The sequence below is a fragment of the Mustela lutreola genome, chromosome 8 (genome assembly GCF_030435805.1).
Source record: "Mustela lutreola isolate mMusLut2 chromosome 8, mMusLut2.pri, whole genome shotgun sequence".
NCBI classification, from domain to species: domain Eukaryota; kingdom Metazoa; phylum Chordata; class Mammalia; order Carnivora; family Mustelidae; genus Mustela; species Mustela lutreola.
Genome location: NC_081297.1, coordinates 28,879,078 through 28,900,570, shown reverse-complemented (window position 1 = coordinate 28,900,570; position 21,493 = coordinate 28,879,078). Strand labels below are relative to the sequence as shown.

General features: G+C 46.5%; 1 protein-coding gene across 1 annotated transcript in view; it reads left to right on the top strand.

The window, feature by feature from the left end:
- The window catches only part of PROSER2 (proline and serine rich 2), a 43,738-nt gene extending 24,712 nt beyond the window's left edge, over positions 1-19,026 (top strand). The window contains exons 3-4 of the mRNA XM_059184157.1: positions 14,203-14,443; positions 16,047-19,026. Of these exons, the coding sequence (XP_059040140.1) occupies positions 14,203-14,443; positions 16,047-17,053 (1,248 nt within the window). The 3' untranslated portion in view covers positions 17,054-19,026. The remainder of the gene's footprint in view (positions 1-14,202; positions 14,444-16,046) is intronic.
- The last annotated feature ends 2,467 nt before the right edge of the window (positions 19,027-21,493 follow it).

Genomic DNA, 21,493 nt, shown 5'->3' with positions numbered 1-21,493 from the left:
GACCACCTGCTTGGAAAGAGTTGGAAACTCTAGCTCGGAAGGGACTTGTTAATGCACACGCTTCTTTGAGGGCAGATTAGAAGCACCTCGAATCCCCAGGCATACCTCCTGTTCATTTTTATCTCTAACTTGGGGCCAAACAATGATCCAGATTCATTAGCACGTGTTTGGAGATGATCTACTCAGTGCAGAGTCCTACAACCCTCCCTTAACCCTGAGTTAACAAACGTCAGGGCCCTGTAGTCACATAATAAGCCTGTGGTCAGGCAGCAGTTGTCAGCTCCTGATTACCCCCTTCCTTCTCCAAAGCCTTTGATTGCCTTTTGGCCTCACCCATTTGTCATGGAATAAGAAGGTAGAGCAAGCAGTGGTGAGCTCTGCCTGCATGGCTGGGTTAGGTGAAGTCTGGGTCCTACATGGCATTGGGACACATAAGGGGTCGGGTGATTGCAAGGAAAGGAAATAGAACCTAGGATGGAAAGAAGAAGCAGGGGTGCCTGGCTGGCTCAGTCAGTTAAGCGTCTGCCTTCCACTTGGGTCATGATATAAGGGTCCTGGGAAGGAGCCCCACATCGTGCTCCCTGCTCAGTGGGGAGTCTGCTTCTCCTTTGTCCCTTCCCTTGCTCGTGTGCATACTCTCTCTCAAATGAATATATAAAATCTTTAAAAAGACTGGCCAGGCGCCTGGGTGGCTCAGTGGGTTAAGTCTCTGCCTTCAGCTCAGGTCATGATCTCAGGGTCCTGGGATCAAGCCCTGCATCGGGCTCTCTGCTCAGCAGGGAGTCTGCTTCCCTTCTTCTCTCTCTGCCTGCCTCTCTGCCTACTTGTGATCTCTGTCTGCCAAATAAATAAATAAAATCTTTAAAAAAAAAGACTGGTCAACAATGAACCCATCTTCCTTTCTATACTGGCCTCACTTGCCAGTCAAAGCAGCCATTTTATGACAAAGCACAAATAGCTTTTGCAAAAGTTCAATTCAGTAAACCCCAAAGCCAAACTACCGCGATGGTAGATGATGAGCACAAGGCGGTTTTCAGCCTTGCATGAACTCGCAATTGGGTGCCATGGGAGGATCTGGGTCAGCACTGTGGGCTCCGGAGGGGTCTGGGGTGGGGGTGGGGGCTCAATGGCTGGCCCACGCCTGGTGGGGGTGCATCTTTGTCAGGACTCCTTCCTGATACTGCTGGCGGAGGGAAGTTACAGGCCGCAGGGAGCCCAGCGGTGATCCTTGGAAGCCTTGAATCATCAGATCTATAATCAAAACTGGGTGCACATCTGGTCGCCCACTGGTCAGTTTGTGTCTCTTTCCGGCCAGAAGTACAGGGTTCAGTTAGTGCTGGGGAAACCTCACCGCAGGGACGCCTAGACCATAATGAAGCCCTTACCCCAGGCTGTGGGACACGCCATGTGCACTTCTGCTCTTGGGGTGGGGGTGATGGGCCCAGGTCAGCACAGCACGCACAGCCACGTGGAGAACTGCGCAGAGGCCGAGGCTGATGTGCTTCTCTTTGCCCCGGTTCCCTTCAGCTGCGGGGGTGGGGGCATCGTTCCTCAGCTTAGGTCAGTGAAGCCCTGCTCAAGTGTCTGGAAGGTCATTTTGGTGTGTGAAAAAAGCAAATGCAAGGCTCAGTTTGTTAGACATCTGCCTTCGGCTCAGGTCAGGATCACAGGGTCCTGGGATCCCCCTCACTGGGCCCCCTGCTCAGTGGGAAGCTTGCTTCTCCCTCTCCTATTCCCCCTGCTTGTGTTCCCTCTCTCGATGTCTCTCTCTCTGTCAAATAAATAAATAAAATCTTTAAAAAAGAAAAAAAGAAATTGGGATTGGGGCACCTGGGTGTCTCAGTTAGTTGAGAGACTAATTCTTGGTTTCTGCTCAGGTCATGATCTCAGAGTCCTGAGATTGAGCCCCGAGTCAGGCTCTATGCTCAGCACAAGGTCTGCTTCTCCTCCTGCTTCCCTTCCCCCACCCCCTGCACCCAGTTGTGCTCTCTCTCTCTTAAACAAATAAATTTTTTTTAAATGAAACAAAGAAATTTGACTTCACTGCAGGTTAAGATAATGTGGCAACTCCTTGTGAGGGAGAAAAAAAAACCCTATAGAACTCATATCTGTTCTAGACAAAAAAAAAAAAATCATAAACAAGATTATGACATCTAAAAATATTCTTGAGAAGTTCTCAACTGCCTGTCTCTTAGGTAGGCAGCCTATAGTATTTATTTTGGCAGAGTGTGATTTGATATTCATATTTGCTTTTTTTTTTTTTAAGATTTTTTTTTTTATTTATTTGTCAGAGAGAGTGAGAGAACACATGAGAGAGACAGCGTGAGCAGGTTGGGGGATGGACAGAGGGAAAAGCAGGCTCCCCACTGAGCAGGGAGCCCAGTGTGAGGCTTGATCCCAGGACCCTGATATCATGACCTGAGTTGAAGGCAGACACTTAATCAACTGAGCCACCCAGGTGCCCCACAACACCAATTTCTTTGTTTAAACAAGAAACAAAACAAGGGGCGCCTCAGTGGCTCAGTCAGTTAAGCTTTCAACTCTTGGTTTTAGCTAAGGTCATGATCTCAGGGTCCTGAGATCAAGCCCCACATCGGGTTCCGTGCTGAACATGGAACCTGTTTGAGATTCTCCCTCTTCCTCTGTCCCTCTCCCCACCCACTGCTTGCACTCTCTCTCTCTAAAATAATAAATAAATCTAAAAAAAAAAAGAAAAGAAAAAGCTTCAAAACTTAACTAATTCAGTACTTTTTTAGGTAGGTGTTTAGCATGAGTATTTTAGGCTTCCTTGACTTTTTTGTTTAATCAAACAGAGATATTTTTTGTCCTCCCTACATTTTCCCTTGAAATGAAACTCTTGTCCCAAATCTGCACTCCTATAGGCATATCTAGGACTGAGCCATCCCCAGGTGCCCCTGGATGACAGACTTTTATAGCAAATGTTACCAACAGTTGACTGTTGTCAACAGTCCTAGAAAGCTGCTGTTTTCATTTATCTTCATTTCCTATCTACTTAGTTCTTTGGAACTAAGTTAGCAAATGCCACTTCTAAAACCCCACCAGCAAAGCGGGGCCACCACCGCCAGGGCTCCCTCCCTCCTCCCCGGGCCCACGAGGCCCTGCCTTCCTTGTTGTTTTCACTGCATGACAGCTCTGTTGAGATAGTCGCGTACCAGACAGTCCACCCGTTTACAGTATGCCCGTCAGTGGTTTTTAGTAGATTCCCAGAGTCAAGCAACCATCCTCACAGACACATTTAGAACATTGTCACTGCCCCCAAAGAAGAAACCCCATGCCCATTAGCAGTCATTTCCATTTCCCCCAACTCCCGCAGCCCTGAGCAAACACTCACCTACTCCCTGGCTCTGTGGATTTGCCTATGCCCTCTGCTTTCCAAGCTCTGCCTCTTCCCCAAGGCCCGAGTCTTCCTCTCACATCCCTGTCTGAGGGAGACAGCGCAGGCATCTCCTGGGACGGGAGGAGTAGATAGGAACTCTCTTGCACAAGGCCATGCGCCCCTTTTCTGGCCCTGAATACCGTTTCCCTGCCTGTGGCTCTGGAGCTTTTTTTGGTTTCTGCCTTCTTTCCTCTCCCAGGTGTAGGCAGAGGGGGCTTCATATGGAGGGCAGCTTCTTATTTGGGGAATTAGGCAGCAGACCAAGCACACAGCTGTTTTTGGCTCTGCCCCTGAAGTCAGTGCTAAGGCCAGGCTGAGCTCAGAGACTATGCATGGGAATCCACACCAGCCTTCCTGCCAGCCTATACGTACTCCAGCCTCTAACTCTGAGGAGAGACCTTGGATGGGTTGAGGATGCAAAAATCTGAGTCTTCCAGGACCCAGGCTTCTGATCTTGAATAAGTATGTGACTAAAAACAGAAATGAATAGGATAAAACAAAAAAGCAAGAACAGACTAGGTCTTGTCTTAGCCACTCTACTGAGGAGTTGTATGACCCTTGGGGTCACTTCATTGGCCCTGAGCTCAGTGTTCCCATCTTCCAGTGAGGGAGGTAGGCTGATTGATCTATGTGTTGTATCTTTCAGCCTGTGGGTCCCACAATCTGTCCTAGAACACAGAATCCTTGTGTAGGAGCTGCCCTTTCTAAGCCCATTTTTTTTTAAAGATTTTATTTATTTGACAGACAGAGATCTCAAGTAGGCAGAGAGGCAGGCAGAGAGAGGGGGAAGCAGGCTCCCCGCTGAGCAGAGAGCCCGATGCGGGACTCGATCCCAGGACCCCGCAATCATGACCTGAGCCGAAAGCGGATCTAAGCCCATTTTTCAAATGAAAACTTACGCTGGGGTTTCTTGTTCTGAAGTTGGATTAGACCCGTGGGGTTATTGGGGTACCCGAGTGGCTCAGTCATTAAGTGTCTGCCTTCAGCTCAGGTCATGGTCCCAGAGTCCTGGGATCGAGCCCCACATGGGGCTCCCTTGCTCAGCGGGGAGACTTCATCTTCCCCTCTCTCTGCCTGCTTCTCTCTCTCTCTCTGTCAAATAAATAAATAAAATATTTTTTTAAAAAAGACCCATGGGGGTTATATACTCTGTTCATAGTTTCTGCCCCTCGCTCAGTGTGGGAAGTTGGCATGTGTCTTAAGCTGAAGGTGTAGTTGCAGGCCAGCTGCCCATTTAATTCTGCTGTCTGTATGCCTAACCAACGTAGATTATCTAGAATTCTTGTGCATATCTTTCCTGAAACACTGAGTTAGGAGAGGAGAAGTAGGAGGAAGAGGGTAGAGAGCATTAATTTATTTCTGTAGACATTTTGTTTGGTTATGGCTGTTATCATCATCTCATCATCCTAACAATATCCGTGATGGTTGTAATTATTAACTACGGGGACCTTTGTTATGCTAAGAGCCCTAATGATTTTTAGACTTGGAATTTTTTTTTTTTTTAAGATTTTATTTATTCATTTGACAGACAGAAATCACAAGTAGGCAGAGAGGCAGGCAGAGAGAGAGAGGAGAGGAAGCAGGCTCTTTGCTGAGCAGAGAGCCCGATGCGGGACTCGATCCCAGGACCCTGAGATCATGACCTGAGCCGAAGGCAGCGGCTTAGCCCACTGAGCCACCCAGGCGCCCTGGAATTTTTTTTTCCCTCCAATTACTGAGCTAAACCATTCTGCATGGATAGGAGAAACATTTGAAATGTCTTTTGGTGAGTCTGGGAAAGGAAGAGAGTTAAGAGCGTGTGTGCTGAATGGTTAGGGGACAGGTTGGTCTGGCAAGAATAAGGTGTGTAGGGGCGCCTGAGTGGCTCAGTGGGTTAAGCCTCTGCCTTTGGCTCAGGTCATGATCTCAGGGTCCTGGGATCGAGCCCCACATTGGGCTCTCTGCTCAGCGGGGAGCCTGCTTTCCCCCCTTCTCTGCTGCCTCTCTGCCTATGATCTCTCTGTCAAATAAATAAAATCTTTTAAAAAAAAAAGAAGAAGAAGGTGTGTAAAGAAAAGATGAGGCAGGAATGCCCTACACCATCCATGGTGACCCTCCAGATGATCCCACCAGTCTTCAAAAAACTCTAGAAAAATCAGAAAATGAACGGCGTCGCTGATTTCATATGAAGCTTTCCTGTTCTGGTTGCCAGAGGGACAAAGTAGTCAGATGTGGTAAAGAGACAGCTGATGCTTTGTTCACAGTGACAGGATAGCCTGTAAACTCTGTGGGTGGTCCGGGGGGGGGGTGGGCAGCAGATATATGAGGCTCCTCTTTAAGTGTGACGGCTAGTAGAGCTGAAAAGCTGGATGACGAAACTATAGTAGAAGATTTAAATGAGGAGATGATTCTACATTTTATATCTCTCTGAAGTCCCACCTCCTCCTTTCTCTTCCCATCACCCTTGCTCTAGTTTAGGTGACCTTGAAGTCTCGTCCAGATTGCTTCCCACATCCAATATTTCCCGCATGATAGCCAGCATGATCTCTGAAACACAGATCTACCTACCCCGTGGCCCTTTGTTTGAATCTCACCCACTTCTTTCACATTATTAGCAGGTACTATATCCTTGCCAAAGTGTTCCATGTCAGACCACTTCCCCAAATGTGTGAATTGACACCCATTTCCCTAACAGGAAAGTCACCTCATTGGAACCATTTCCAGACTCTGAAGTAACTACCTCTTTTCTTATCTAAAGCCCTCATTAGACGGTCAGGTAGACTTTTGTTACATTTACATTGCCTGATGCTTAGTAGATGCTCAAATATTTGAATGTATGATTCAGTAGATGTTATGGAGAAGGCTGGAGGTGTGGTGGTATTGGAGGCGTGGTCATCATGGAGGATAGGTAAGATGTGACTATGCAGAGACAGGCACTGCTGACATGAAAACAAGCATAGGAGATGGCAGGTGGTTTGATGTGTACACAGCAAGACTTGGCAGACCACAGCCTACAAGCCAACTCTGGCCCCCAACTTGTTTTTGTAAATAAAGATTTATTGTAACAAGGTAGGCTTTTTCATTAACACACTGCCTGTAACTTACACACTACATGGCCAGAGTTGAGTAGTTGTCACCATAAAGCCTACAAAGCCCAAAATATTTACTCCCTGCCCTTACAGAAAAAGGTTTACGACCCCTAAATAGAGTAGAAAGGGCAGAGTGGTAGGAGATGAAATATGAAAAGTAGGTAGGGCCAGATCCTGAAATTCTCAGAATAAAGTGTAAATTCTTTAGTCACATGTTATGTAGATGATCATATTTTGGGTTTTATTTTTATTTTTTTTAAAAGATTTTATTTATTTGTTAGAGAGAGAGAGAGCAAGCGCACAAGCAGGGGGAATGGCAGGCAGAGGGATATGCAGGTTCCCCGCCGAGCAAGAAGCCCAACATGGGACTCGATCCCAGAGCCCCGGGATCATGACCTGAGCCAAAGGCAGATGCTTAACTGACTAAGCCACCCAGGCATCCCTGTGCTAGGTATTTAAAAACCCATTTCTCTTTTCCTTGGTCCAGCACTCAATAGAAAGTACTCAGTCAGGAACACCTGGTACACCTTTTCCCTCATGGTACCCTGCCCCTCTTCTAATGCCCCTTACCCTGACCATGTTCTTAGAGGAAGTATTGAAGCTCTCAGGGAGTGTCTACTGCTAGGTCTGCTGGTAAAATTACACAGACCTAGTTAAAATGAATCTGCTCTCATTTCAGCTGGAGAAAAAGTATTCTGAAATTCTGTCTCCCCCCGCCTCCCCCAAAAAATATCTCAGGAAAGGTGGAGCAAAAAGATAAGCTAGGAACTAAAATTAAAATCTTAGGGCAGGCACATTGTTTTATTTATAAGTTGACATTTTAAAAAGAAGGGTGTACAAAACCCAATCACAAAGAAAGGAAAATGACAAGCCAGTCTGTCTGGTGAATACACAGATGCCGAAATTCTAAACAAAGTATTAGCAAATCAGATTCAGTGATGTATAAGAAAGATAACATCACAACCAGACTGGACTTGTTCCAAGAATGCAGGGTTGGTTTAATATTTGAAAATCAGTCGTCGTAATTCAGTTCATTAGCAGAATAAAAGAGGAAAAGCGTACGATCCTGTGTCCTCAGCCTCCTCAGCCAGATCATTCTTACTGTTTTGTTTTTTTTTTAAAGATTTTATTTATTTATTTGACAGACAGAGATCACAAGCAGGCAGAGAGGCAGGCAGAGAGAGGAGGAAACAGGCTCCCCGCCCAGCAGAGAGCCCGATGCGCAGGGCTCGATCCCAGGACCCTGAGACCATGACCTGAGCCGAAGGCAGAGGCTTAACCCACTGAGCCACCCAGGTGCCCCCAGCCAGATCATTCTTTCTGTGAGGAGCTGTCTGGTGCCCTGTGGGCTATTGAGCCCTCTACCTGCTAGAGGCCAGTGACACCCACCCAGTTGTGATAACCAAAAGTGTCTCCACACATTGCCAAGCGCCCTGTGAAGGGTAACAGCACCCCCAGCTGAGTATCACTCTAATATGTAAAGAAAATGATTTGACAAAATTCAAAACCCATTCATTATATTAAAACCAACACACTCAGCAAATTAGGAATAGAAGAAATCTTTCTTAATCTGATGAGAAGCCTTTTTTTTTTTTAAATCTACAGCAGGGGTGCCTGATGCTCAGTTGGTAGAGTGTGGGACTCTTGATCTCAGGGTTGTGAGTTTGATCCCCACTTTGGGGGTCGACTTTACTTAAAAATAAGTAAACAGGGCGCCTTGGTGGCTCAGTGGGTTAAAGCCTCTGCCTTCAGCTCAGGTCATGATCCCAGGGTCCTGGGATGGAGGCCCACATCAGGTTCTCTGCTCAGCGGGGAACCTGTTTCCCTTCCCCTCTCTCTGCCTGCTTGTGATCTCTGTCTGTCAAATAAATAAATAAATAAAATCTTTTTTTTTAAAAAGAGTAAACATACAAACAATAAAATTTAAAAAAAGAAAAAGAAAACCCTATGTCAAACATTATACTTAATAGAGAAATATTGAAAGCTTTCTCTCTGATACTGGGACCAAGACAAAGAGGCCACTTGTATTCAGCCGACTTGAGAACCCAGCGAGATAAGGCAAATGAAAAAATGGAACAGGACGTGAGCAGAATGGAAGGAGGGGGGAAAAAATCTCTCATTTGCAGACACCATTGTGTGTGTAGAAAATTGAAAAGAATCTACAAATAAGTTGCCAGGATTACACAACAAATTGAATTTATTTATTACAAGATGAGTGTACTTTATATTTCTATATACCAACAGCAATTAGAAAAAATTTTGAGTGACGCCATTTAGGGGCACCTGGCTGACTCAGTCAGTGGAGCATTCAGCTCTGATCTCCAGCTCATAAGTTTGAGCCCCACGTTGGAGGTAACCTTTACTTTAAAAAAAAAAAACACCTAAAAGTTTAAAAAAAAATTTTTTTAAGTGACAGCATTTATATTAGCATCAAAAAAAAAACATCAAATACCTAAGAAGACATATAATGATAACTGCATAAAATCTCAGACTGGAAACCCCAAGACATTCTTGAGGAATGCTGAAGAACCAAATCAGTGCCTAGCCAACGTTAGTGCATCAGTATTTCCCAGAGCATATGTTAACGCACAGACTCGAGGCCCTTAATGCTTTACAAAATTCAGCCCATCTGAGGTAGGGCCCAAGAATTTGTAGTTCTAAGTGCTGTGCTAAGCTCCTACAGTTGCTGGTAAAGGCCCACAGCTTGAGAGCCACTAATTAAATAAGGGAGGATGTATGCCATATTTGAGGATTCAAAAAACATTGGAAAATTCAGTTCTCCTCATTTAAGGAACTTCTGTATAGTTCCAAAATCCCAGCAGAGGTGTGTGTGTATCTGGGTGTATGGAAAACTGACAAGCTGAATCTAAAATTTACATGGACATAAAAAGGACCAAAAGAGCTAGCACAGACTTAGAGAAGAACAGCAAACCTGGAAGGCTTTTAAACTGCCAGATAGTGAAACTTATAATTAAAACAGTGTTTAAGGCGCGTCTGGGTACCTCATTTGGTTAAGCATCCGACTCTTAGTTTCAGCTCAGTGCGTGATCTCGGGATCATGAGATCAAGCACGGAGTCTGCTTGAGATTCTCTCCCTCTGCCCCCACCCCTGCTCTCTTTCTCCCTAAAATAAATAAATACATCTTTAAAAGTAAATAAATAAAAAGTAAAAATGGACAGTGGATTGAATAGACATTCTTCCAAAGAAGGTATCCAGATGGCCAGCAGACACGAAACGATGCTCAACATCAGTCATCATCAGGGAAATGCAAATCAGAACCACAGTGAAGTATCTATCGCCTCATCCCTGCCAGAATGAGTCGTACCAAAAAGATAAGAGATAAGTGTTGGCGAGGATGTGGAGAAAAGGGAGCCCTCATGCACTTTGGGTGAGCATGTTATTGTTGCAATATTATTTATAATAGTCAAGATATATGGAAGCAACCTGGGCTCTTGGGTGGCTCGGTCAGGTTAAGTGTCTGCCTTCGGTTCAAGTCATGATCCCGGAGTCTGGGATAGAGCCCACATCAGGCTCCCTGCTCAGCAGGGGGCCTGCTTCTCCCTCTGTCCCTCAGCCCCACCCTACCCCTGCTCACGCTGTCTCTCACTCACTCTGTCTCTCAAATAAATAAAATTCTTTAAAAAATAGAACTGTTTAATTGGTATATGAATAGACAAGTAGGCAGGTAAGAGAATTGATAAACAGACCCAACACGTGGACCGTCACCTGACATACAACCAGGGGGACCTGTAGGGGAGAAAGGAGGTCTTTCCAAGGCCTGGTGCTGAAACAATTGGGTATCAATTTAGAAAACAATGACCCTTGACCACACCATACACAGAGATTCATTCCAGACTCACTGTAGCACTGAATCGCAGAAGCCTCGCCAACCAGGATGCCCGTCCAATTGCTAGTGAATAGCAGGGAGCAGCCCATGAATAGCAGAAGATATTCGCAACGAGTATATCCAACAAATGATGTCTGGCTAGTACTGTATTTTTTAAAAAGACAACTTGATAGAAACGGGAACAGGCGGCACTTCATAAGAGAATCTCCAAACAGCCAGTGAAGTATTACGGGGGCGGGGGAAAAAACTGTAGCACTGTCTTCTTGGTCTTGGGAGCGGATGGAAAATCACAATAGGATGCTGGCCCAGGCCTGCGGGGGAGGGGGAGTAAGAGGCGGAAGCCCACCAGGGACCAGCATATGAGACAACTGTCTGTGTCTACCAAAGCAGACGCATGGCTGTGACCCAGCCCATGCCATTCTGTCTGTCTGCCCATTGAACCCGGCTGCAGACCGTCCCCTTGCCCAGAGTCGTCCTGTCTTCGGGATTAAGCTAACATAGCCTAGGCAGCTTGAGAAATTTGCACGTCTTCTTGATTTAATACCAAAAACAAACAAATGCCTTAAATGGTCTCTAAATTTGTGAAGCCTGCAGGCCCTTCCATGGGCGGCCCGGGAGTCAGGGGCTTTGGGTGGGCGAGCATTTGTCATTATCTCTCAGATCCCAGTGTGAAAAGCATTCTCCTGTGCCACCGAGGTCAACAATTTTTTTTTCTTTTTTCTTTTCTTTTAAGCCCAACATGAGGCAGGCTTGAACTCAAAATCCTGATATCAAGACCTGAGTTGAGAGCAAGAGTCAGATGCTTAGCCATTGGAGCCACGCAGCCACTCCACCCTGGTCAGGTCTTAATCACATTTGCGTCTACCACTTTTTCTGTTGTTTTATCAAAGTTTGCACTCATAGAGGGTCAAGCAGTTTCATAGGGTTATGAAAACACCCTCCTCCCATTTCCTACTCACTAGAAGACGTGACTTTTTTCTTTAAGATTTGTTTATTTACATGAGAGAGGGAGTACATGAGAGAGGGAGTGCATGAGCACAAGTAGGGGGAAGGGCAGAGGGAGAAGAAGAGGCCCCTCTGCGCAGGGGACAGAGGCAGGACTCCACCCCAGGACCAGCCAAAGGCAGCCTCTTAACCCACTGAGCCACCCAGGCGCCCCTAGAGGACACAACCTTTAACACACCCTGTTCCTCTGTTACTTACCTTTATCTTCCTTCCACTGCCACTGTCTACCTTTTACTCTATGTCCCATCAGTATTTCTTGTGGGGGGGAAATATTAAATATGCATATATTTAAGTCAAATTGAGACAGCTCCATTTTTCTATCTGCATCTTTTTCACTTAGCTTTATATTCTTTTGAAAACACCGGTTATAACATTCCATCTGTGAGCATGCCTCAGTGTGTTTAACTACACCCTTATTGTTGGACATTCTGTAGTTTCTTGTTTTGCTTGTTTTCTTGCTACTGTCAACACAAATATAAGTCATATATCTATGTGTATGGATGCTTATTACTGTAGACAAATGGATTCATAGACATGCCTTTTCTCATAACTTCAGTTTTCTGTGGTTAATAACTGTCCGAGTTTTATTTGCTTGTTTTGTGTTCTTCCCCTTCTGGTGTGCTTTGAACTAGACTGGTTGTTCACTGCACCGCCGACATCCTGGGAATGTCACTGGCCTCCTGGGATTCCTTTTGGCTGTCTCTCATGCTCTCTTGGGCCCCAACTCCCGTGTCTTTTCTTGGTTTCCTCCCTTGTCCAGGGGAGCGGCCACACTATCCCACCACCCTGAGAAAGGCATACGTGGGGGATCCATTGTGTAGTCCTCACGTGTCTTAAAAGCCTCTTTATTTTATCATCACCGTAATTTGGTTAGGCATAAAATTCTAGTTCTCAGTTCACTCAGAATTTTGAAGGAATCCTGTTGTTTGCTTCTTGCTTCCAATGATATCACTGCTAAGAAGTCTGTTGCTATTTCAATTCTTGGTCTTTTGTTTTGTAACCTGATTTTCACTCTGGGAAGATTTTGGGATCTTGGTCTGTGGCATCCTGAGATTTCAGTCTGTTTTGTTCTTGTTCATTAGGTTGTCCTCATGATGACTTCCACCATGCAAACTCTGGAAACCCAGAGCCTCCAGTTCAGTGGCCTCTCCTTGAATTCTCTTACTTATTTATTTTGAGACTTTCCCTCTACTTTTCTGATTTATCTTTTGGGAACCTCATTATCAGATGTTGGCCCTCCCATACTTATCCTCTAATTTTCTTGTCTTCCTTCTTTTTTAATTTTTTTTTAAATGTCTATTTGTTTTACTTTACTTGTTTCTCTACTTTCTCTTGTAGGCTTTGATTTCATTTTTCAACTCTGTTGTCCTGGTGTTAATTTATAAGAGCTGCTTTTGGTCCTCTGGTTTTTTTTTTTGTTTTTTTTTTTTAAGAACATCATATTCTTTTCTTTTTTTTTTTTTTAAGATTTTATTTATTCATTTGACCGATAGAAATCACAAGTGAGCAGAGAGGCAGGCAGAGAGAGAGAGAGGAGGAAGCAGGCTCCCTGCCCAGCAGAGAGTCTGATGCGGGGCTCGATCCCAGGACCCTGGGAACACGACCCGAGCTGAAGGCAGAGGCTTTAACCCACTGAGCCACCCAGGAACCCCAAGAGGATCATATTCTTGACGGGTTCAGTGTCTCTTCATCTCTCTGAGGGCATTCATAGTCATTGTTTGGAAATTGTCATCAGTTCTCCATAGTTTGTTTTTGTTAAGTGCTTTCTTTTTTATTTGTTCAGGTATGTCTTTCATGATAAAGGTTTTTCTCAGCTGCTCGCTGATCCTTCTACGTGTGCACATATTTAAGAGAGGAGGTTGAGAAGCTGATTAGAAATTCTGTGTGGGGTTTGTTGACTGTGGTCTTCATCTGTAGGGAGATCGTACTGAGCTGCTCTGTTGGGGAACCCGTGGGGCCAACCCCTTTGGGCCCTTGAACGTTCAGATGCCCCAGAAAAGCTTCCAGGTTTCTGTCCCTAGAGCATCTGTTTGGCTTCATTTACTCTCTGTTTCCATCACAACCAGCTCTGCTTCAAATCCCTCTCTTACCTTCTTTTTAAAAAAAAAAAAAAAAATCTAGTTTTCTGCCAGGGTGCCTCATTCCTGCTGAACCAATTCTGCTCTTTCCACCGTCCACTTGCTGCCACTCTCCCAGAACTGCTTTGTACCTCCAGTACCTGAGCGGGGGTGGGGGACTGAGGGGAGAGTCCCCTGTCCCCAGCAGGCTGGTCCCTGGCTTTCCGTGGCTGCTGGCTGAAACTCAGCTTCCCTGGGTCTTCGGAGTCGGTTACAACTGTCCTGCTGCCGCCTAACTTCCCACATTTTGTGGCCGTCGTCTCCTTTCCTATTATTTTTGTCTTTGCGACTTGTGCCTTTAAAACAAATAATAAATCCCATTGTTTTAGAGAGGTTTCCGGTGGAAGAGGACATAAATATGTCCATTCATGTCACTCTCTTTGACCAGAGATGTCCCCCGCTGCTCTTGGGGAAGACATCTGAGAGCAGTCAGTTGAGAACACTGGTCCAAGGAGGTTTGAAGAATTATTATTTTTCTTGTCATTGGCTCATCAGGAACCATAGGCTAGAGCCTGTAATAGGTTCTAAGATGCTTTCTTGGCTATAGCTTCTTGGCAGCGTTCTTTTTCATTCAGGTAAAATGGGGAGGGACACGTTGGTCCATGGAGCCTCCCGAATGGCAGACTCTCCCCAGCAGGAGCTCTGAGGGGGCTGTGGATCCTATCAGGCGCTGGGTGCAGATCCCGACTTTGTCTTGTTTTCTCTCTTGAGCGAAATGACTGTTTGTTTTTTCCCTTTTATTCCCAATCCCCACACCTGTCGTACAGGATGACGAGAGTCTGAAGTACCTGACGCACGAGGAAAAGGATGTCATCCTGTTTTTCGAAGAGACCATCGATTCCCTGGAAGACGACTTTGAGGAGCAAGTCCTGTGTGACGGCCACTCTCCAGGGTCTCTGGAAGAGCGTGCTTCTGGTCACTCAGAGCCAGGAGAGGTGATCGACTTAGTGCAGCCAGCACCAGAGGCGGGAGAACCGGAGTGCCTCGCAGCTGGGACAGCAGCAGCAGGTGAGGACGTCCCCTGTGTGTGGCCAGAAATGATGCTGTGGGGTACATCGGGTTTTTGCAGGGTAGAAGCAGGGTCTCGCTAGTTTGAGTGTCCAGCCAAGCAGATGCTTTCGTAGCGTATTAGGAGACAGCCTCTGAAGGGAGTTTCCGAAAGGCCAGGATAAAGAATGACACTAGCTGGCCACATGAATCGGAGGGGAAGGGGAGAGAAAGAAAACTGGAAATGGATTCCAGGTGTAACAATTCATTCTACGAAGAAAACAGACGAGGTACTTCTATTTTAGCCCTTGGGTTTGATCTCAGAGTTTGAGCAATCTTCTATCCCTGTTTCTCTAGCATGACTTTCCAAAGTAGGAGTATTTGAACTGAGAAGTCTGCTGGTTCAGGAAAGCAGGAAAAGAGCAGACAAGAATTTGGCTCAGCATCTAGTAGGTTGTGGGTTTGTAGGTTTGCTTGATTCAGGGTGGCCTCCAAGGAGAGGCACGAATTTTGTCTTTTGAATCCTGCGAGAAGACCAGACAGGACGGATGAGGTGGGATTGTCTGGCACTGTCCTTCCTGATCGGAAAAGATCCTCGAAATAAGCTTCGGCAAGGACATGAGGATTGGAAGGATGAGGGAGAAACAGAAGGGAAAGTGTTTGGGCTCTTACTACAAAATACTGCCATCTGCCACAAGCCTCTGGAAATATATTTTCTATCGTGCGCACACGTTTGTGTGCTTGCAAGCTACGTGCGCAAGGCGGGGTGTTACACCAGATTTCACAGACTGGGGTTCTCGGCTCCAGTGTGGAGCTTTGCCTGTAGCCATGTCAGCAAAGAAGAGACTGAATAAGAATTTCCCGTTTTTATCACACTTCTTTGAAGTGTGTTTCCTAACGTTAACGTGAACCTGCTGATCCTTTAAAAATGCCAGATTGTATACTAGTGCCAAGGGAAACACTCACTGAGAGAAAGCCGCCCTGCCCACCCATCTCTACCGGGACATTCTCAGGCCAGTGGCAGTTGCCTTCTCCGGCAGGCGCTGTGTGAAAGTCTGAGACTAGGGACAAATAAGATGCAGCGCGCAATTCTGCCGCAAAGGACAGGTGTGTGGATGTAGGTGCCCACGGTGTTGGGTGGCCTGTAATCCATATCTGTTAAGGGCATCGTAAAGGCTCAGCAGTGTATTGAGTTTGACCCAGGGCATCTGACACAACCAGCTGGTCTTCATCTAGAAAAACCTGATGCAGGGGTGCCCCCAACCTTCCTGCCTCCATTTCCCCTCAGCAACACCGCCTCCTGAGGTGGGTTGTTATTCTGACCTGGTCCACACCTCCTTAGAAGCCCACATGCTCCGTGTGCATCCCAGGGGCTGAGCCTTCAGACTGGTGTCTTCTACTGTCCCTGATGCGTCATGCCTTCTCATAACTCACGAGGATGGTGAGACTCACGGGGCAGGTTCTCCTTTGCTGGGCCAGGGAGGTTAGCCGACAGGATGCTGACATTGCTGCTGATGTTGGCTTTATGTCCCTTGTACGCCCTCATGAATCCAGTGGGAAGGCAGTGAGATGCATTTATTTTTACCTAACGTGGTACCTGATGAGGATTCTGCCTCCTTTTCAGGGACTGGCCCTGTTGGGAAGGAAGACATTCCTGTCCTTGAGGGCAGGAAACCAGAAGCCGGGGATCCTCCCTTGCCAGGCCCAGCAGCTCCAGAGGCCCCTCCTGTGCCGCCCTCCCCGCCTGTGGCCACAGCAGCCGCGCCCCCTAGGAAAGAGCTGCTGGCCCCGGCTCCCCCCTCAGAGCACCCCAAACTGCCCCGCTCCGTTCCCACTCCCCTGGTAATCGCTCAGAAAATGTCTGAGAAGGTGGCAGGGAATGAAGGGTTTCCACCTGTGTCCCCCTCCAAGGAGAGCAAGCCAGGGGACTGGAGGACACTGCCTTCGGGGGCCCCTCGGCATGGGGACACTTTCCTGTGGCACAAACACACAGCCCAGCCCGCGCCCAAGATCCACCGCTTCCCAAGCAACATCAGCGTGACCAACAGCGCGGGGAAGGAGTTCAACAAGACCATCTCCAAAGCAGCTGTCAACGTGCAGGAGCGGAAGGCCCGGGTCTTGGCCAACATCAATGGCGTCTCTTTCCTGGCCGCGGGGGAGGTGGAAGACCGGGCCCCCAAGGCTGAGGTTGCCGAGCTAGGGATGCGTGGCCAGAGCAAGCCAGGCCCCATCCACGATGCCGCGTCCACGCGGGCGGGCAGCCACACCGGCACTCTGCAGTCCAGAGGCGTGCAGACGGAACAGTGCCCGCCATTGGCCAATGGCTTCCAGAGCATCCACGACGTCCTGAAGAGTGAGCCCAGTGCCTTCGTCTCAATGGGGAAAACTGTCACCTTCCGTCCAGACCCGGCACTGGCCGGCAAACTTGCACGGCAGAATGCCAGCAGGAGCCTTTACGAGCACCGGCAGCCGGACTGCAGCCAGGATGCCAGGAAGCGGTCAGGGTCGCTGCCCAGGGCTGTTGGGTTTAGGCCCCAGGGTATCACTGTCCAGTTCTCTGGTCGCGGCTCCACGGAGGAGGCCCGCCGGGAGGCCCTGCGCAAGCTTGGCCTTCTGAAGGAGAACTTGTGATGGAGGTGGGGTGGGGCTGGAGAGGCAGGATGGCCAGGCCCATGTGGCCTAACAACAGATGTGCCCGCGTGAGAAGCAGTGGCCACGGTCCCAGGGCTGTGCCCTGTGGAGGACAAGAGATGACAGGTGCCAGGACTCCACAGTCCAGGCGGAGGGAGTGGGGACAGGAAGTGTGCCCGACTTCGCTGCCAAGTCCGAGCAGGGCGATCCTTCTGGGAGAGTCCGGCCTCCTATCTTGTCTTCCTTTTTCTTGGAGTTCAAAGACGAGCCCTGAAAACCCTAAATGCCATATCTTTTTTTTTTCTTTTTTTTTGAATTTAGAAGGAAGGGGATTGGATCTGATCTGTTTACTTTTCAGTCTCTCATCTAGACTTCTCCCAAGGAGGGGACACCCAAGACATTTAGATCTCTTACATTTAGTTATCCATGAAAGGGATTGCCTCTTCCTTTTCTGAGAAAATAAAACAGAAATGCCCGTTCAATCTTTATAACATCTCAGAGCATCTCCCTTGGTTTTTCTGTTTGTTTCTCAGGGGTAAATGTTGGTGTGTTGGCCCTAGATGTGCCTTTGTTTCTGGCTATAATTTGGTTTACCCATGTGTTGCTTTGGATTTTTTAAAAATTGAATATTGAAATGAATCCTTCAGAATATGTAATTTTGAGTTACAGGAACGGAATGGGAAGGCCGGATTTGGAAAAGGTGGTAATTTTCAGTAAGTCCCATCAGACTATGGGGGCTTTGTCACTGGGAGATATGTGGGTGAGCGTGTATGGTGTATATACCTGTCTGTAATGTGTGTTTATGGAAACTTGTGTTCACACGCGCATATCTTCGTGAGTCCACATCCACCAACGTTTCAAGACCCTAACAAGTAACTAGAGGATGTAAGGTAAGTGCCCTTCCTACTCTCTCGATGGACGCAGCCGTCCCAGCTACAATGGGAGAGAGACTGGAACCTTTAAGGACACATCTCAATCATCTCCATAATCAGAGTGCTTCTTACTCACCCATGGGTCGCTCTGTACCCAGGGAAGGTAATATTTCAAGTAGGCTTCCAGAGAAGCAAGATAGTTCTTTTTTTTTTTTTTTTTTTAAGTGAAGAACATTTTTAAGGATGTATCCCCTAATTTTAACCTGATTTCAATTTATCACCCAATTTTACTTGTGCGTGTTGCAAGGTAGCTAGTGAACAGAAGGAAACGAAAACATTCTTGAGATCCCTCGTGTTCTGTGAGCACGATCTCAGGTTTAGTTTTAAAGGGGAATGAAACCCCAGCAAGCTAGGTTCCACAGTTCTTGAGTACTGCTTTTCTCCCAGACTGTGTGTTACATGCTGAGTTGTAGCCACAAGCATGTTATTATTAAAACTATTTAAGGCTGGAGTCTTAAGCCTCTAAAAATAGACTGGGAAGGGCCCCAACTGCAAGTCACGCCCTTTTGTTATTATGTCTCAGTGAGTGTCACAGACTTGGTTGCCTCCTGTTGAGTATTATTTAAATTAAAACTTTTAAATGTGTCGTAAAGGACATCTTTCGTAGTGTTCAATTTGCCTTGTAAGTTACATAAATTGATTGTCAATGTTTCCTTAGAACTACAGTATTTAGTGTCTCATCCAGCCCATGTCCTCCTAAAATAATCTTATAGATTCTTGATGGTCTTAATTTAAATAGGTGCTTTGATTTTACAGGTTTTCAAAATAGTTTTTATTGTGTTCCTATTTATGTTGGATTTTGTTTGAAGAATTGAGGGCTATATTACCCTTTCATAAGGAGAGATGCCATATAGTGTTTAAAAGAGGGTCTTTTAATGGTCTTTTTATGGCTAACATTTTAAATATCCTTTAAATATGAGAATTATCTCTTGTATGCTATCCTATGACTTCACTGTGATTAAGGTCAACATGACTCTAAGTATATTGTTCTCATGATGACGTTTTTGAAAAATAAATTTAGAGATTTGTCTTAAGTAGAAACAGCTTTGTTTTTGCATTTTATACTTGCACCCAATTATTTTCTTTTAAATGGTTATATCCTTCCCTTATATTTATTCATAATTATACTGGCTATTACTCTGGCCATTTCTTGTGCCCCAAACCCTAGTAATTAAAGGCATGTGTTTTGTACAAGATTCAAATGATAGCTATTAATGCTGTAACCTGTATACGTTTCATGTTAATAAAATCATCTAGTTTGGGAGCCCCTGGATGGCTCAGTCGGTTAAGCACCTGTCTTTAGCTCGGGTCGTGATCCTGAGGTCCTGGGATGGAGCCCCACATCGGTCTCCCTGCTCAGCGGGGAGTCTTTGTTTCTCCCTCTGCCCCTCACCCTGCTCGTGCTTTCTCTCAAATAAATGAAATTAAATTAACCTCTAGTTTGCAGTGAGGCATTAGTTCCCTTGTCATAACTATGTGATAGGACATTCACAAAGGCTCATCTTCAAGGGAACGCTAAGGATCACATTTCAAAGCAAAATTGTAATGAAAAGAAAAGATTAATCTCCAGTGCCCATGGTTTTTTTTTTTTCTTTTCAAAATGATACCTGTAAATCACATTCCGTTTTTATGAAACTCTTTATCTTAATACTTAAAAATGGTGGGAAAGATTTCCTGCTTTTCGAAAGGTATGTACACATGCCACTGAAGTCTCCTCCGCACACAGTACTACTTTGTGGATTCCAGAGTCACAATCCACACATAGTACTACTTCACAGATTCCAGAGAAACAATCTGCACACAGTACTACTTTGCAGATACCAAAGTAACAATCCACACACAGTACTACTTCGTGGATACCAGAGTAACAATATGTACACAGTACTTCTTCACGGACTCCAGAGAAACAATCTGCACATAGTACTATTTCAATAGCAGAGTGACGATCTACACACAGCACTACATCACAGATTCCAGAGAAACACTCCACACACAGCACTACTTCATGGATTCCAGAGTAACAATCCACACAGTACTACTTCATGGATACCACAGTAAGAAGCCCCACACAGCACTACTTACCAGATTCCAGAGAAATAATCCACACACATTAACACTTCACAGATACCAGAGTAACAATCTGCACACAGCACTGCTTCGTAGATACCGGAACAACAATCTGCACACAGTACTACTTCATGGACTCCAGAGCAACAAACCACACACAGTACTACTTGTGGATTCCAGAGAAACAATCCAACACAGGTATCAGCTGCTTTGCAGATAGCAGAGTAACAATCCGCACACAGTACTGCTCTGTGGATTCCACAGTAACCTGCACGCACAGCACTACTTCACAGATACTAGAGCAGCCATGTCTGTTCCCGTCCCTCCTCCTCCCTGCTCCACTGTGCTCCCTAATCTGCCCAAACTGGGAGAAAGTCTGATCTCTGCTCTTGTCCCCCAGCTGGCATTGTTCTCTTTCAAGACCCGTTGAGGAGAAAGACAGGGGGTGTCCTGAGTCTGTCGAGGTACACACGGCGGGGTTCGGGCCTGAGCCCGCTCCTGCTCTTCCTTCCCTGCGCAGCACACACGGGCATGGGCGGTATAGGATTCTTCACACAAAATTCCTCGTGGGGGGCTCCTAAGGTCAGCTCCCCATTTTCATGAAGAGGTTAGTGGAGTTGATAAGTGAGGCCTCAGGAGACCCTCAGGATTGGCCTTTTTATTGGTAAAGAAATCAGAAAGGTATTCTCTTCCTTAAATTCCCACAGCTCTGGCTATGAGGCCTTTGACCCTTCGGAGGATTTGGTGGGGATGTTTTTGATACAGGTGATCTAAGAAATCAGTTCTTGATGTTTATTCAAGAGGAACGTAGAGAGAAATAAGATAAATATGGAAACAATACACTCTTATCGAGAAAGGCGTCCCTGCTGGGCCGGGTCCCTAATGGAGGCAGCAGAATGAGGCATTGTTTCCCTAGGAGTGTTTTTGACCACCTGGAAAAGGTTTAATACATTTCTCTCCCTCAGCTGTCCCTTGAGATCTTAAATGTTTGTCATCAAACCCTGGTGTTCCCTGAAGGCTCGGAGCTGGTTTGCTGTGTTTTTCCTCTGCTCTGGCCTGTGACCCCCCATGCCTGCCTGGTGGGGGAGGGGTAGGAGGAAGGGGAGGTGTGTGAGGAACGCTCACCTGTGAAAGGTTCGTGTTGTCATTGAAATGACAAGCCACCAAACAGGTTCTGTTTGTTCTCTTCACAGCAAGGCTTTCTCGGGCTTTCAAGTATGGGAACAAGTTGGCATATCCTTTTCTAATCTACTCACTGGACAAGCCCTGCTTTCAGATACCTGAGAAAAGAGAAGGCAGGGCTCTAAGCCACCGAGTCCTGGGAAGATGGGGACTGGAACTGCATTGGAGGGGTGGGGGGTGGGGGAGTGGCTGGGCCAGGAATGCAGCCACCTGCTGCCTCAGCTGACCAGGCCAGTGCAGCCCCTGCTTCCCTGCCCCT